General features: G+C 36.0%; 1 protein-coding gene across 2 annotated transcripts in view; it reads right to left on the reverse strand.

Annotated features, from left to right (window-relative positions):
* NUP107 (nucleoporin 107) overlaps window positions 1-14823 on the reverse strand; it is a 53212-nt gene that overhangs the window by 20155 nt on the left and 18234 nt on the right. For both annotated transcript variants that reach the window (XM_054718878.1, XM_054718879.1), the window contains 4 exons: window positions 10546-10617; window positions 10054-10142; window positions 8017-8092; window positions 6163-6276 (listed from right to left, as the gene is read on the reverse strand). In XM_054718878.1, coding sequence (XP_054574853.1) covers window positions 6163-6276; window positions 8017-8092; window positions 10054-10142; window positions 10546-10617 — 351 coding nt within the window. The remainder of the gene's footprint in view (window positions 1-6162; window positions 6277-8016; window positions 8093-10053; window positions 10143-10545; window positions 10618-14823) is intronic.

Consider the following 14823-nt stretch of genomic DNA (forward strand, 5'->3'; position numbering starts at 1 on the left):
TTTCTGGCTTTAGATTTTCCCTACTTTTTCAGTTTACTCCCTGCTAAAACTTCACCCTACTTATATTATCTAATTCCCAACCCCCTGCTCCAAATCCATACAAACCTCTCTCTACGCTACCTTAAAAAAATTATTTTTCTCTCGGGCCTTTTGTTGTTGTTTGCTTGAATGTTGATTAGATTGAATTTTTATGCTTTTTTATGAGATTGTTTTGATTATTCTTTTTGTTGGTTTGGTTGGTTCTTTTGTTTGCTTTGTTTTTGTTTGTTTTTTACTTTTGTTTTCCCTTGCCTCACTTGATATTAGCTGCTGTTGCAGTTTGTATTAATCTCCAGGCTCGTGTTGCTGGAATTTGCTGGGAATAGTGGTTGTTCTAGTGGAGTTTACTCCCCATATATATAGTTTGTTCCCCTTTTCTCTCTTAGTATCATTCTTGTCTCTCTTACTTTTTTTTTTTCTTTTTTTTTCTTTTCTGTTATTTCTTTTTCTTTTCTTTCTTTCTGCTCTTTTCCCAAGTTCAGATTCACACTCGTTGTTTTTTTTGTTTTGTTTTGTTTTTTTTTGTTGTTGTTGTTCTTTCTTTTTACTCTCCCTCTTCCACTCCTATTCCCTAATTTGTCTTTCTCTGGTGGTTACCTTTATTGGAGGTTATTAATATCGTGAATACAATTCTGTTCAGTGCCTTGTCTGTTGTGCCTGGTTGTGTTGTATTTTATACCTTTAAATCAACGCCAGAGAGAGAAATCTATATAACCAGACATCCGGAGAAGAGAGACCATGGGGAGACAAAGAAACAGCCCCCACAGGAAAGAGAAACAGGCATCACCAGAAAAGGAAGTAAACGATTTAGAGGCAAACAACCTATCAGAGAAAGAATTCAGAGAAATGATCATAGGGTGGCTGAAAAGGATGGAAGACAAATTCGACAATATGAGTAAGAACCAAGAAGAAATGAAGAAGAACCAAGAAGAAATGAAAAATGACATCGCTGCTGTAAAGAACTCAATAGAAAGCATCAAGAGTAGACTAGATGAAGCAGAGGACCGCATAAGTGAGCTAGAAGACAAGATGGAAAAAAATACCCAATTACAACAGCTTCTAGAAACAAAAATTAGAAAGATTGAGGAGAGCGTAAGGGAACTTCGGGACAATACAAAACAAAACAACATCAGGATAATAGGGGTGCCAGAAGGAAAGGAAACTGAGCAAGGAATAGAAAACCTGTTTGAAGAAATAATAACAGAAAACTTCCCTGATATAGGGAAGAAAAAACCCACACAAATCCAAGAAGCTCACAGAGTTCCAAGCAAAATGAACCCCAAAAGACCGACGCCAAGGCACATTATAGTTAAGTTGGCAAACACCAACGACAAAGTAAGAATCTTACAAGCGGCCAGAGAGAGACAGACAGTTACATACAAAGGAACCCCCATCAGACTAGCAACTGATTTCTCAACAGAAACTCATCAGGCCAGAAGGGAATGGAATGAAATATACCAAGTCATGCAAAGGAAGGGTCTAAATCCAAGAATACTGTACCCAGCAAGGCTATCAATCAAAATTGAAGGTGAAATCAGGAGCTTCACAGACAAAAAAGGACTAAGGGAGTTTATCACCACCAAACCAGCAATGAAAGAAATGCTAAAGGGTCTGCTGTAAAAAAAAAAAAAAAAAAAGAAAGAAATAGGAAGCAAAGAAGGTACACAGGGGTATAGAATAAAAATGGCGTCAAATAAGTACCTATCAATAATAACTTTAAATGTAAATGGATTGAATGCCCCAATCAAAAGACACAGGGTAACAGACTGGATAAGAAAACAAAACCCAGATATCTGCTGTCTACAGGAAACCCACCTCAAAAAAAAGGATGCATACAGACTGAGAGTAAAGGGATGGAAAAAGGTTTTCCAGGCAAATGGAAATGAAAAAAAAGCTGGGGTTGCAATACTTATATCTGACAAATTAGATCTCAAAGTGAAGGACATAACAAGAGATAATGAAGGCCACTTCATAATACTAAAGGGAGAAATCCAACAAGAAGAAATAACTCTGGTAAACATATATGCACCCAATACAGGAGCACCAAGATACATTAAAAAACTCCTGGAAGATATCAAAGGAGAGATTGACAGTAATACAATCATAGTAGGAGACTTCAATACCCCACTATCACCATTGGACAAATCCTCTAAACTAAACATCAGCAAAGAAACATCAAACCTAAATGACTCACTAGAACAGATGGAATTAATCGACATCTTCAGAACATTTCACCCCAAAGCCACAGAATATACATTCTTCTCAAGTGCACATGGGTCATTTTCAAAGATAGACCATATGTTAGGACATAGGCAAAGTCTCTACAAATTCAAGAAGATAGAAATCATATCAAGTATCTTCTCAGATCACAGTGGCATAAAACTGGAAATCAACTACAATAAAAACAACCCAAAGAAATCAAATACTTGGAGACTAAACAGCATGTTATTAAATCATGACTGGGTTACCAAAGACATCAAGGAAGAAATAAAAAACATCATGGCAACAAACGACAATGAAAACACAACAATCCAAAATCTATGGGACACAATGAAAGCAGTCCTGAGAGGGAAGTTCATAGCTCTACAAGCCTACCTCAAAAAACAAGAAACAATGGTAATAAATTACCTAACCCAACAACTCAAAGAGTTAGAGAGAGAGCAACAAGATAAGCCCAGTGTAAGCAGAAGGAAAGAAATAATAAAGATCAGAGCGGAGATAAACGACATAGAGACCAAAGAAACAATACAAAAGATCAACAAAACCAAGAGCTGGTTCTTTGAAAGGATAAACAAGATTGATGGACCTCTAGCCAGGCTCACCAAGAAGCAAAGAGAGAGGACCCAAATAAACAAAATCAGAAATGAAAGAGGTGAAATAACAACAGATCCCGCTGAGATACAAAGGATTGTTACAAAATACTACGAACAACTCTATTCCAACAAACTGGACAACCTAGAGGAAATCGACATATTCCTAGAAAAATACAACCTTCCAAAACTTAATCAGGAAGATTCTAAACAGCTCAACATGCCAGTAACTATGGAAGAAATTGAAGCAGTCATCAAAAAGCTTCCGGCAAACAAAAGCCCGGGGCCAGATGGCTTCACAGGAGAGTTTTATCAAACTTTCAAGGAAGAACTAAAACCTATCCTCCTCAGACTATTCCAAAAAATTCAAGAGGAAGGAACACTTCCAGGCTCCTTCTATGAAGCCAGCATCACCCTAATACCAAAACAAGATAAAGACAACTCAATGAAAGAGAATTACAGGCCAATATCCCTCATGAACATTGATGCCAAAATCCTCAACAAAATTCTAGCAAATCGGCTCCAGCAGTACATCAGAAAGATCATACACCATGACCAAGTAGGATTTATTCCAGGAATGCAAGGATGGTACAATATCCACAAATCAATAAACGTGATACATCACATAAACAAATTGAGAGATAAAAATCACATAGTCATATCAATAGATGCAGAAAAAGCATTTGACAAAATCCAACACCCTTTCTTGATAAAAACTCTCAACAAGGTGGGAATAGAAGGCTCGTACCTCAACATAATAAAAGCTATTTATGATAAACCCACAGCAAACATCATACTCAATGGGCAAAAACTAAAACCATTTCCCCTAAGAACAGGAACAAGACAGGGATGCCCACTCTCACCACTCCTGTTTGACATAGTACTGGAAGTATTAGCTATCGCAATTAGGCAAGAAGAAGAAATAAGAGGCATCCAAATTGGAAAAGAAGAAGTGAAGCTGTCCTTATTTGCAGATGACATGATATTGTACATAAAAAACCCAAAAGATTCCATCAAAAAACTAATAGACTTAATAAATGAATTCGGCAATGTAGCGGGATACAAAATTAACGCCAAGAAATCTATGGCTTTTCTATACACCAATAATGAACTTACAGAAAGAGAGACTAAAAAAGCAATCCCATTTACCATCGCACCAAAAAAATTAAGATACCTAGGAATAAACTTAACTAAGGAGGTAAAAGACCTATACGCAGAAAACTACAGGACACTGAAAAAAGAGATAGAGGAAGACGTAAACAGATGGAAGAACATACCATGTTCCTGGATTGGTAGAATCAACATCATTAAAATGTCCATACTACCCAAAGCAATCTACAGATTCAATGCACTCCCCATCAAAATACCAACAGCATATTTCACAGACCTAGAAAGAACTCTCCAAAAATTCATCTGGAATAAAAAAAGACCCCGACTAGCCTCAGCAATCCTCAGAAAGAAGAATAAAGTAGGTGGGATCTCAATACCAGATTTCAAGCTGTATTACAAAGCCACTGTTCTCAAAACAGCCTGGTACTGGCACAAGAACAGACATATTGATCAATGGAACAGAATAGAGAGCCCAGATATCGACCCAAACCACTATGCTCAATTAATATTTGACAAAGGAGGCATGAACATACAATGGAGTCAAGACAGTCTCTTCAATAAATGGTGTTGGGTAAACTGGACAGATACATGCAAAAAAATGAAACTAGATCACCAACTTACACCATACACAAAAATAAACTCAAAATGGATACAGGACTTAAACATAAGACGGGAAACCATAAAAATACTAGAGGACTCCACAGGCAACAAAATCTCAGACATATGCCAAAAGAACTTCTTCACTGACACTGCCCCTAGGGCAATGGAAGCTAAAGAGAAAATTAACAAATGGGACTACATCAAAATAAAAAGCTTTTTTACAGCAAAAGAAACCATCAACAAAACAACAAGAAAGCCCACCGCATGGGAAAACATATTTGCAAATGCTATCACTGATAAAGGTTTAATCTCCAACATCTACAGGCAGCTTATGCAACTTAATAAGAGGAAGATAAATGATCCAATAAAAAAATGGGCAACAGACCTAAACAGAATATTTTCAAAAGAAGACAGAAGGAAGGCCAAGAGACACATGAAAACATGTTCAAAGTCACTTATTATCCGAGAGATGCAAATCAAAACAACAATGAGGTACCATCTCACACCTGTCAGAATGGCTATCATCAACAAATCAACAAACAACAAGTGTTGGCGAGGATGCGGAGAAAAAGGAACCCTCGTGCACTGCTGGTGGGAATGCAGACTGGTGCAGCCACTGTGGAGAACAGTATGGAGTTTCCTCAAAAAACTGAAAATGGAACTCCCATTTGACCCAGTAATCCCACTCCTGGGAATATATCCGAAGAAACTAGAAACACCAATCAGAAAGGATATATGCACCACTATGTTCATAGCAGCACAATTTACAATAGCTAAGATTTGGAAACAGCCTAGGTGCCCATCAGCAGATGACTGGATCGGAAAACTGTGGTACATCTACACAATGGAATACTATGCTGCCATAAAAAAGAAGGAATTCTCATCATTTGCAGCAACCTGGATGGAACTGGAGAACATTATGCTAAGCGAAATAAGCCAGTCAATGAAAGAAAAATACCACATGATCTCACTCATTTAGGGATAGTAAAGAACATTATAAAGTGGTGAACAAAAAGATAGATACAGAGTCAGTAAAGCATCAAACAGACTTTCAAAGTACAGGGGGAAAGTTTGGAAAGGTGGGGGAGTTATGAAATCAAACGAAGGACTTGTATGCATGCATATAAGCATAAACAATGGACGCAAAACTCTGGGGGGGGGAGGGCATGTGTGGGTGTGGGGTGGGGGGGTAATAGTAAGATATGTACACATATAATACCTCAATAAAAATATTTAAAAAAAAAAAAAAAAAAAAAAAAAAAATAAAAGGAGGAAATCTGAGGGCCATGGTGGTCTTCAAATGCATAGTGTCCCTGAAAGAGCAATTTGGGTCAGACTTGTTCTCAACTCTGAAAAATCAGAACTGGAAATATGCCTAGGGAGGCAAAGTCTGACTTTTAAAAAAATTTTTTCTATTAAGAGTTGTGCAAACTAGAGTGCAGTGCCCTCTGAGGCAATGTGTTTCTTATCACTGAAAATGTTCAAACAGCAGTTAGATCTAGATACATTGAGAAGGCATACTAGGTGGTCACAAAGATCCCTTTCAACTTAAGAAGAGTCCATGCCTTTTTACAATTGGACAAGCACAGAGTACACAATTTACCTCTTCTGTCATTCCAGCACGGATTAGAGTGAAAAGATATTTGAGTAATCTAACTTCATCTTCTCTATCCAGATCATCAAGGGGCATTTTCTGTCTTATGGGAGCATCAGGGTCCTATAAAAAAAAAAAATCACCAACTGTAAGTCCTTTGTACTCACATACATTTAAACACATCAAGAGATGATAAATCTCTCCTGAATATATTACTGAAATAAATTCACTTATGATTTAGTTAATTAACAATAGGAATGAAAGTGTCACAAGTGTTCCAAATAGCCATACAAATGCTTACTGCCCATTTCAAATAGACTTTGGCCCACAAAAGTGTATGCCTAGGTCAGGAAAAGTGGAAATACCACTAGCCTAACCCAGCCCAATCAAGTAACTCTAGGATGATACTCATAATTCAAGATGACTTGATCTTTACCCTGATATAGTAGCAACTACATGGACAAGTTAATTCTAAAAAATGGGCACAGAGGAGAAACTGAAGGAATCTCAATCTATTTTGTGACTAGAAAGGGCTAGTTGGTAGTTTCTGGTAACCTATGTGAAGAAAGCCCATTATGGGGTTAATGCTAGATAAAACACACCAACACTGAAAGAAACAAACATATTTTGAATAAATAAATACACCACCACCACCCCCCCCGAAAAAAACACACCCATCAGTTATTCCTTCCTACTACCTTTCACAGATAGAAAGAAATGTACTTTTTAACATTTGGGATAATATAATGTTCTCACTTTTAAGCAAAGAGCACTATGATCTGAGTGTTGAATTTTAAATGAAAAACTATTTTAATGTGACTTAAAAAAGGAATTAATTCTTATTCCAATGCTACTGTTTATGGCAATATAAATATTCAGAAAATGGAATGCATAATAGGTTTGGCTATTTTCACAAATATTTTGCAGACAGATATAATCATTCAATTTTGGAATATGGTCTCTTTCTGGAAAAAGGAAACCACTACTTTCCAGATAAGAGGAAATGACTTTCAGTTGCCTGCTACTAAGTAGTTTAGCTATAATTTATTCCAAACTCTTCCAACAGTTTTCAAACAATTTTCATCAAAAATCACTTTTGTGCCTAATCGGTGTGGCTCTGTGGTTGAGCGTTGACTATGAATCAGTGGTCATGGTTCGATTCCTGGTCAGGGCACATGTCAGGGTTGCAGGCTTGATCCCCAGTTGGAGGTATGAGGGAGGAAGCTGATGAATGATTCTCTCTCATCATTGATGTTTTTATCTCTCCCTCTCCCTCTCCCTCTTCCTCACTTTTGTTACCAAGTACAATGTTATCAATTTTTTCAACTGTTAACTTATTTCTCCCACTGTTCACTATAAATATTTATCACATGCTGCCTCTTGTCACAAAGCTCTATTCCTTTATTTCTATAGACTCCTGTTCTTTTCAAATCCACTGTTATTCATGTCCAAGAATGACCTTTCTAACCTCAAGCTAATTCACGAAGCTTTATGTTTCCCTCCTGTTTTCTATATGAAAGAGCTTTCATAGGTCACCATCAAATAGTTCAAGAGTCAAACCTTGCTATCAGACCAAAATTAATTTATTTTTAATGCTGGAAAATTAGGAACACTTTCTATATCTTCTTTTAAAATTTGTAATTCATAGATCACAGAAATGTTCAAATACATGTCATCAAATTTAAAAGCAACTTAGTAGTTTTAGAGTTAAATAGTCTGTGCAAATCTTCAGGAAACAAAAACAAAGTTCCAAGTCTTAAAAAAAAAATCACCTAACTTTGAAGACAACTTTCCTTATTTTTCTTCAGTTTTTCTTTACTTTTTCTTTTTTTGAAGAGAACTCTCATTTCAAAGAACACTTACCAATTCAGTGACAAGAGTACGGACACTTCCTATATAAGACAGCTGCCGCTGTTTCAAGGTGTGCAGAGTATTTTCCCTGAGAGAAAAAGAACAATTTCTTTTTAAGGAGCAATTCTCATAGTAGGTTTATTTAAAAAAAGAAAAAAAAATCAAGTCAAAGTTAAAAAGAGTATAAACTCAGAAAAACAAGCAAAAATGCTAAGTATAAAAGGGAATTCTATATTTTAGCACAGATTACTAATGATATTGAGCATTTTTATGTCCTTATTCATCTATATGCTTTTGTGAGGTATCCATCCAAATCTTTGTTCTTTTTATTACTGGGTTATCTTTTATTACTAAGTTACAGTTCTTTATGAACTATGGGTTCTATATTTCTTCCAGTCTGTGGCTCACCACTAATTCATTTTCTCAATGATGTCTTTTAGTGACAAGTTTTAGTTGATGAAGTCAAATCAATTTTTGACCCCTGATTATTGCTTTCTGTGACCTAAGAAACACTTGCCTATCCCCTAGTCATAAAGATGTCCTCCTATATTTTCTTCTAAAAGCTTTATGGTTTTGATTTTTACATTTAGTACTATGATCCATCTTGAATTAATTGTTCAGTATGATGCAAGAGAGGTGTCAATATCAATCTTTTTTTCACATAGATATCCAAATTTTTCTCAGTCTGTTGAACAGACAGTCTTTTCCTTATCTGACTGCTTTGACTGCTTTATTGAAAACAAAATGACCATATAAGTGTGGTCTATTTTGGGGTTCTCTATTCTGTATTTATTTAAAACTTGCAAAGACCTTAACTAAGGTCTTTTAACTAAATTTTTTTAACTAAGGGCATTTTAACTAAATTTTTTTCCTGAAAATGAAAATTCCAGTTTTGCTCAGAAAAATCACAAATATTGAAGATTTAATTTTAAATAAACATTCAGTAACACTAATTTCCTAGTTAACCAGAGGAAAAATATAATTGACTTGCAGACTTTGTACATATAATATTACTGAATTCAAAGGCAATCTGAACTTTTTCTTTAAATCTTGAAATAAACTGTACCTTTAACCTAATGGTGCTTTCTGGTTTCAAGGGCATACAATAACTTAAAAGTATTGAAGAATATGGGGGAAAGAAAATTTTTAAAAAAATTACACATAGCTAGAAACATGGTACAAAGTGTCTTTAAAAAAAAAAACACTTTAAAAATTGATTTCAGAGAGGAAGGTAGAGGGAGCGATAAAAACAAGAGAGAGAATCATTGATCGGCTGCCTCCTGCACGCCCCCTTCTGGGGATCGAGCCTGCAATCCTGGCATGTGTCCTTGACGGGAATCGAACTCGGAACCCTTCAGTCCATAGGCTGACGCTCTACCTACTGAGCAAAACAAGCTAGGGCCAAAGTGTCTTCTTGATCAAATTATGATTATTAAAAAAAAAATATAGCAGGTGACTGCTTGAAAACGTGAATCAAACCATGTCACATTCTTTTATTCTCAAGGTTTCCCATCACATTTAAAAGTCCCAAACGCTTACCTTTGCCTGCCTGTAAAAGTCCTACGTGAGCTGGCTCTCTTCTATCTCATTTATTATTCTTTTCTTTGCCATGTTCATACAGGCCTCCTTGTGAACAAACATTTTACCTTCCCAGGGTCTCGGCAGTTTCTGTTCTTAACCAGAACACTTGTCCCCCATATTTTTGCATGGCTCACCACCTTTATTTCTTAAAAGCCCCTTGCTCTTAACTACCTGTTACTTCCTCAGAAAGGCCATCCTTGATCACTTCTTCTACTTAAAGTAGTACCCATTTTCATCCTTTATCCAGCAACTCTGATTCTTTTTTTTTTCAAAGCTCTTAATACCTAACAGGATATGCATCTGTTTTTCCTCTTAAACAATTACAAATCCCATAAAGGCAGGGTTTTTATCTATTTTGCTCACAGATTAAATAAGTAATAAGTGAATATTCATCTTTCAGTATTTGCTGAAAGGATGAATAAATAAAACCAACTTTAAGTCTTTGGAATAAAAGTTTTAATGACTTACCAATATACTGATTTTGCATAAAACTCAATATTATCAGAAAAATCTCCAATCTCATCTTTGGCAATGCTCTCTAACCAATCCACCACCAACTAGGAAAGTTTAAAAAAAAGAGAGAGTATTAACTATAAAGTCTGTTAGTATTTTATTTGTAGTACTCTTACCCTTAATTTCAAAAAAAAGTTTCTGATACAAAAATACCAAGTAACAATTTTTCTAATCGCTATTTTTACTTTTTAAAGATATATAAATTTATGGCAAAAGAATGAAATTTTTCACAGACTAATACAGTTTTTAATAGGCTTTCCTGGAAATACTAGGGTTATTATTTGAAAACCAAAAACAAGGTTCTTAATTCCCGTTAATTACAAATAAAAAGATCAAAAAGAAAAAAATTAAGAAAAAAAAGTTTTAAATTAAAACACCTTCATTTATTTTGTCATTTACCTTTTCTTTCTATGTTTCATAAAATATATTTAAAAATTCTAGTCATACCTGACTTTGTCGGACAAGTGAATCTCTCTGAAATAACGCCTCCACAACTGCTTTTTCACTAGCATTAAGAGCCTATTAAAAAAATATTAAAGGAAAGAAAAAGATGATCTAAGAATATTATTTCAACAGGAAGGTAAAAACTATCTGAAATAAGGATATTCAACCACCATAAACATTTTACTATACAGCAAACTGGTATATTTTTCTAAGAAAAGTTCTTGTAAATAAATTTCAAACTGCTATATCAATGTGTGGCTGCTTTTACTTGATATTTTAGTTCTTTAGCTTTACTTGGAGTTTAAAATATCGATTTTTCCCAGAGATATTGTTTTAGGGGAAAATAAAATATAGAACAAAATGAAACAAACAAAAAAGCGTAATAAAGAGATGGATTAGTCATGTGACATGTTAGAAAATTAACATCTAGAAACTTACAAATCTATTATTCTACACAGCAGAAATTGACAGGTGATAAAACTTAACAATCCAAGGCTCTTAAGACCAACTTTAAGGACAACTTGACAAAAATATGAGTAAGTAATATTAAACAGTATATTAAAAGGATAGTAGTCCAGCTGATGTGGCTCAGTGATTGAGCATCAACCCATGCACCAAGAGGTCACTGGTTCGATTCCCAGTCAGGGGACATGCCAGGATTTTGGGCTCAATCCCCAGCAGAGGACATGCAGGAGGCAGCTGATCGATGATGTGTTTCTCTCTCATCGATGTTTCTATCTCTCCCTCCCTCTCCCTTCCTCTTTCTCTAAAACACCAATAAAAAAATGCATATTTTTTAGAAAAGGATAATATGTAGTGATGGAACCTATAATCAATCTTATTCAAAGATTCAAGGAGAAAAGCCATAGGAACATCTGGATGGATGACAAAATGTCATTTGATAAAGATTATCTTCATAAATTACAAATAGAAGAATATTTTCCAATATGATAGACTACTATCTAGCTAAAGCCTAGAGCAGTGAGGGCGAACCTATGACACGAGTGTCAGCACTGACACGCGTGCCATTTCTGATGAAACATTTGCTGCTCCTGAGGATGAAACATTTGCAACTAGAGTCTTGGAGTTAGTTTTTTCCTCAAAGTGACACACTACCTGAGTTATGCTCAGTTTTTTGGCGAAGTTTGACACACCAAGCTCAAAAGGTTGCCCATCACTGGCCTAGAGCAATTTTTACATTTAACTCTAAAACCAGAAAAAAACAACCCACAAAAACCTAAGTAGTAGTAAATACAGAAGAAGAGTCCAAGTTGTCACTATTTTTAGTTAATAGGATTGCCTACCAGAAAACCAAGACAATCAGTGGAGAACTACTAAAACTAATAAGTTCATTAAATAGCCACAAGTAAGATAAATAATCTTCCTATAAATGTATACCACTTGGTTGGCATAAAATAAGTATCTGCAGAAAAAAATAAATTAAAAGATTGAGAAAGCAACAAATGAACAAAAAAATAAACAAACAAAAATTCATAAACAGACAACAGTATAGTGGTTACCAGAGGGAAGGGGGTGGGGAATAGTAAAAGGTAAAGGGGGTCAAGTATATGGTAACTGAAGATGATTTGACTTTGGATGGTGGGCACACAATGCAGTATCAGATGATGTATCACAGAAATGAACACTTGAAATCTATAGAATCTCATTAAAGAATGTCACCCAATAATTTTAGTTTAAAAAGTTAAATTAAAATGAAGGGTCCCGGGTTTGATTCCAGTCAAGTACATATGCCCAGGTTGAAGGCTCAATCCCTAGTAGGGGGTGTGCAGGAGGCAGCTGATCAATGATTCTCTCTCATCACTGATGTTTCTATCTCTCTCCCTTCCTCTCTGAAATCAATAAAAATAGATTAAAAAAAATTTTTTTAAACCTTAAAGACAAAAAAAAAAAAAGTGCTTGAAAGCCAAAAAGTAAGTAAGTAAATAAGTAAATAAATAGTGAAAAGATAGTAAAAAATATTTTAGGTGAAAAGGCAGATTGATAGGCATGAAAAAATCCTATCTAATAAAGAGGGAATATGTTAATTGACCCTCACGCCATCGCAAAGATGGTGGCGCCCACAGCCAATACGGAGGAAATATGCTAATTGACTGCCATGCCCTCAAAAATGGTGACGCCCACAGCCAATAAGGAGGGAATATGCTACTTGACTGCCAAGCCCTCAAAGATGGTGGCACACACAGCCACAAGATGGCGGCGCCCAGTCCCCTCAGTCCCGCCAGGGCGTCTGCCTCTGGAGTCCCCCAGTCCCCTGAGCCCCGCAGCTGCCCAGGGCCGGCCCAAGGCACAGGCAAGCCTCAGCTGTCGCCTGCCCAGCCACCCAGGGCTGGCCCGAGGCGCAGGCAAGCCTTGGATGGCAGCTGCCCAGCTGCCCAGGGCCGCCTGAGGCTCAGGTAACCAGGACCGGCTGTCGGCAGTGGCAGCAGCAGAGGTGTGATGGGGTATCACCTTCCCCTGATTGCTGGGTCGCCTCCCGCCCCTGAGGGCTCCCAGACTGTGAGAGGGGGCAGGCCGGGCTGAGGGACCCTCCCTTCCAATGCATGAATTTTCATGTACCAGGCCTCTAGTTTATTATAAAAATGTGTACTTATTTTCTCCTTTTTTCACTATAGTTGCTTCAAACATGAATTGCTTTTGTAATCAGAAAATAAAACATAATTAATTAAACCCCCAGAGAGCATCTGGTCTTTATGGTTTTAAAGGCATATTTTTACCAAGCCTTCAAAGAACAGGTAATTCCTACATTCCTCAATCAGCACAAAAAATGATGGAAGATTTATGCACTTGTCATAGAGAGCTAACACAATCCTAGATACCAAAAATGAATGAGGGCAAGTCACAAAATAAAGACAGTATGTTTGGGAAAGTACTAAATAAAATATTAACTACAAAAATGTAGTAGTATATTAAGGACTATATCATGACTCTTGTTTATTCTATTTGAGGATAATTCAATATTAGGAAAACTGTTAGTGCAAGCTATTACAATTATAAATTAAAACATAGCTATAGAAGCTAAAAATTAGCTATAGAAGCTAATAAATTAAAGCAGATATTATAGAAGCTAAAGAAAACATTTGACTGCATTCAACATCTATCCCAACTCTTAGCTAGTTAGGAAAAAAACTCCTTAATCTGTAGTAAAACAAAGTCAGGAATACTAACTGATATAATTGTATGGACGCTCCTAGTCAATGGAATAAAGAAGGAAAATAAGTAAGAAATTAGGAAGGATTAAGGAAAACTATTTATAAATTACTGCCAATATAGAAAGCCCAATAAAATCAATGAAAAACTGACTAGAGCTAATAAAAGCTCCAAAAAATGGCTAATTATAAGTTTTACACATAAATCATTGAGCTACTTGACAGTTATAACTTATTATAAGATGTAATAGGAAAGAGAATCCATTTACAATAGGATTTACACAGACATTCATAAAGAGCACAAATCTATATAAACTATATAAGATCTAAATAACTGGGGAGACATGCAATGATCATAAACAGGAAAACTCAACATAAAAATGTCATTTCTCCTCAAATTAATTTACAGATTCAATATTACTGCAATAAATATCCAAATTAACTTTAAAAAAAAAAAGGAAATTGTAATGTTCACCTGGAAAAAAAAGTGTGCAAAAATAACCAAACATGTTTTTTAAAATGAAGAAGGAGACTAACCATGTGAGATACTAAAATTTCTGAGCTAGAGTGACTCAGGTGAGTAGTATCGCCTTTCAAATGAATCAATCAATAAAACAGGAAAGATCCATGCATAAATATGATAAATATATTTGTTTGATAAATGGCGTTGGGATAAATGACTTTCCATATGAAAAAGTTAAATCCCTTACTTTTTAAAAAAAAAAATATTTTTATGATTTCAGAGAGGAAGGGAGAGGGAGAGAGAATCATTGATGGCTGTATCCTGCATGTCTCCACTGAGGATCGAGCCCACAACCTGGCCATGTGCCCTGACTGGGAATTGAACCGGGACCTCCTGGTTCATAGGTCAATGCTCAACCACTAAGCCATGCCAGCTGGGCTAAATCCTTTGCTTTTTCTTTCTTTCTTTTTTTTTTTTTTAATACATTTTATTAATTTTTTACAGAGAGGAAGAGAGAGGGATAGAGAGTTAGAAACATCGATGAGAGAGAAACATCAATCAGCTGCCTCTTGCACACCCCCTACTGGGGATGTGCCCGCAACCAAGGTACATGCCCTTGACCGGAATCGAACCTGGGACCCTTGAGTCCGC

The sequence above is a fragment of the Eptesicus fuscus genome, chromosome 7, assembly GCF_027574615.1.
Source record: "Eptesicus fuscus isolate TK198812 chromosome 7, DD_ASM_mEF_20220401, whole genome shotgun sequence".
Classification (NCBI taxonomy): Eukaryota; Metazoa; Chordata; class Mammalia; order Chiroptera; family Vespertilionidae; genus Eptesicus; species Eptesicus fuscus.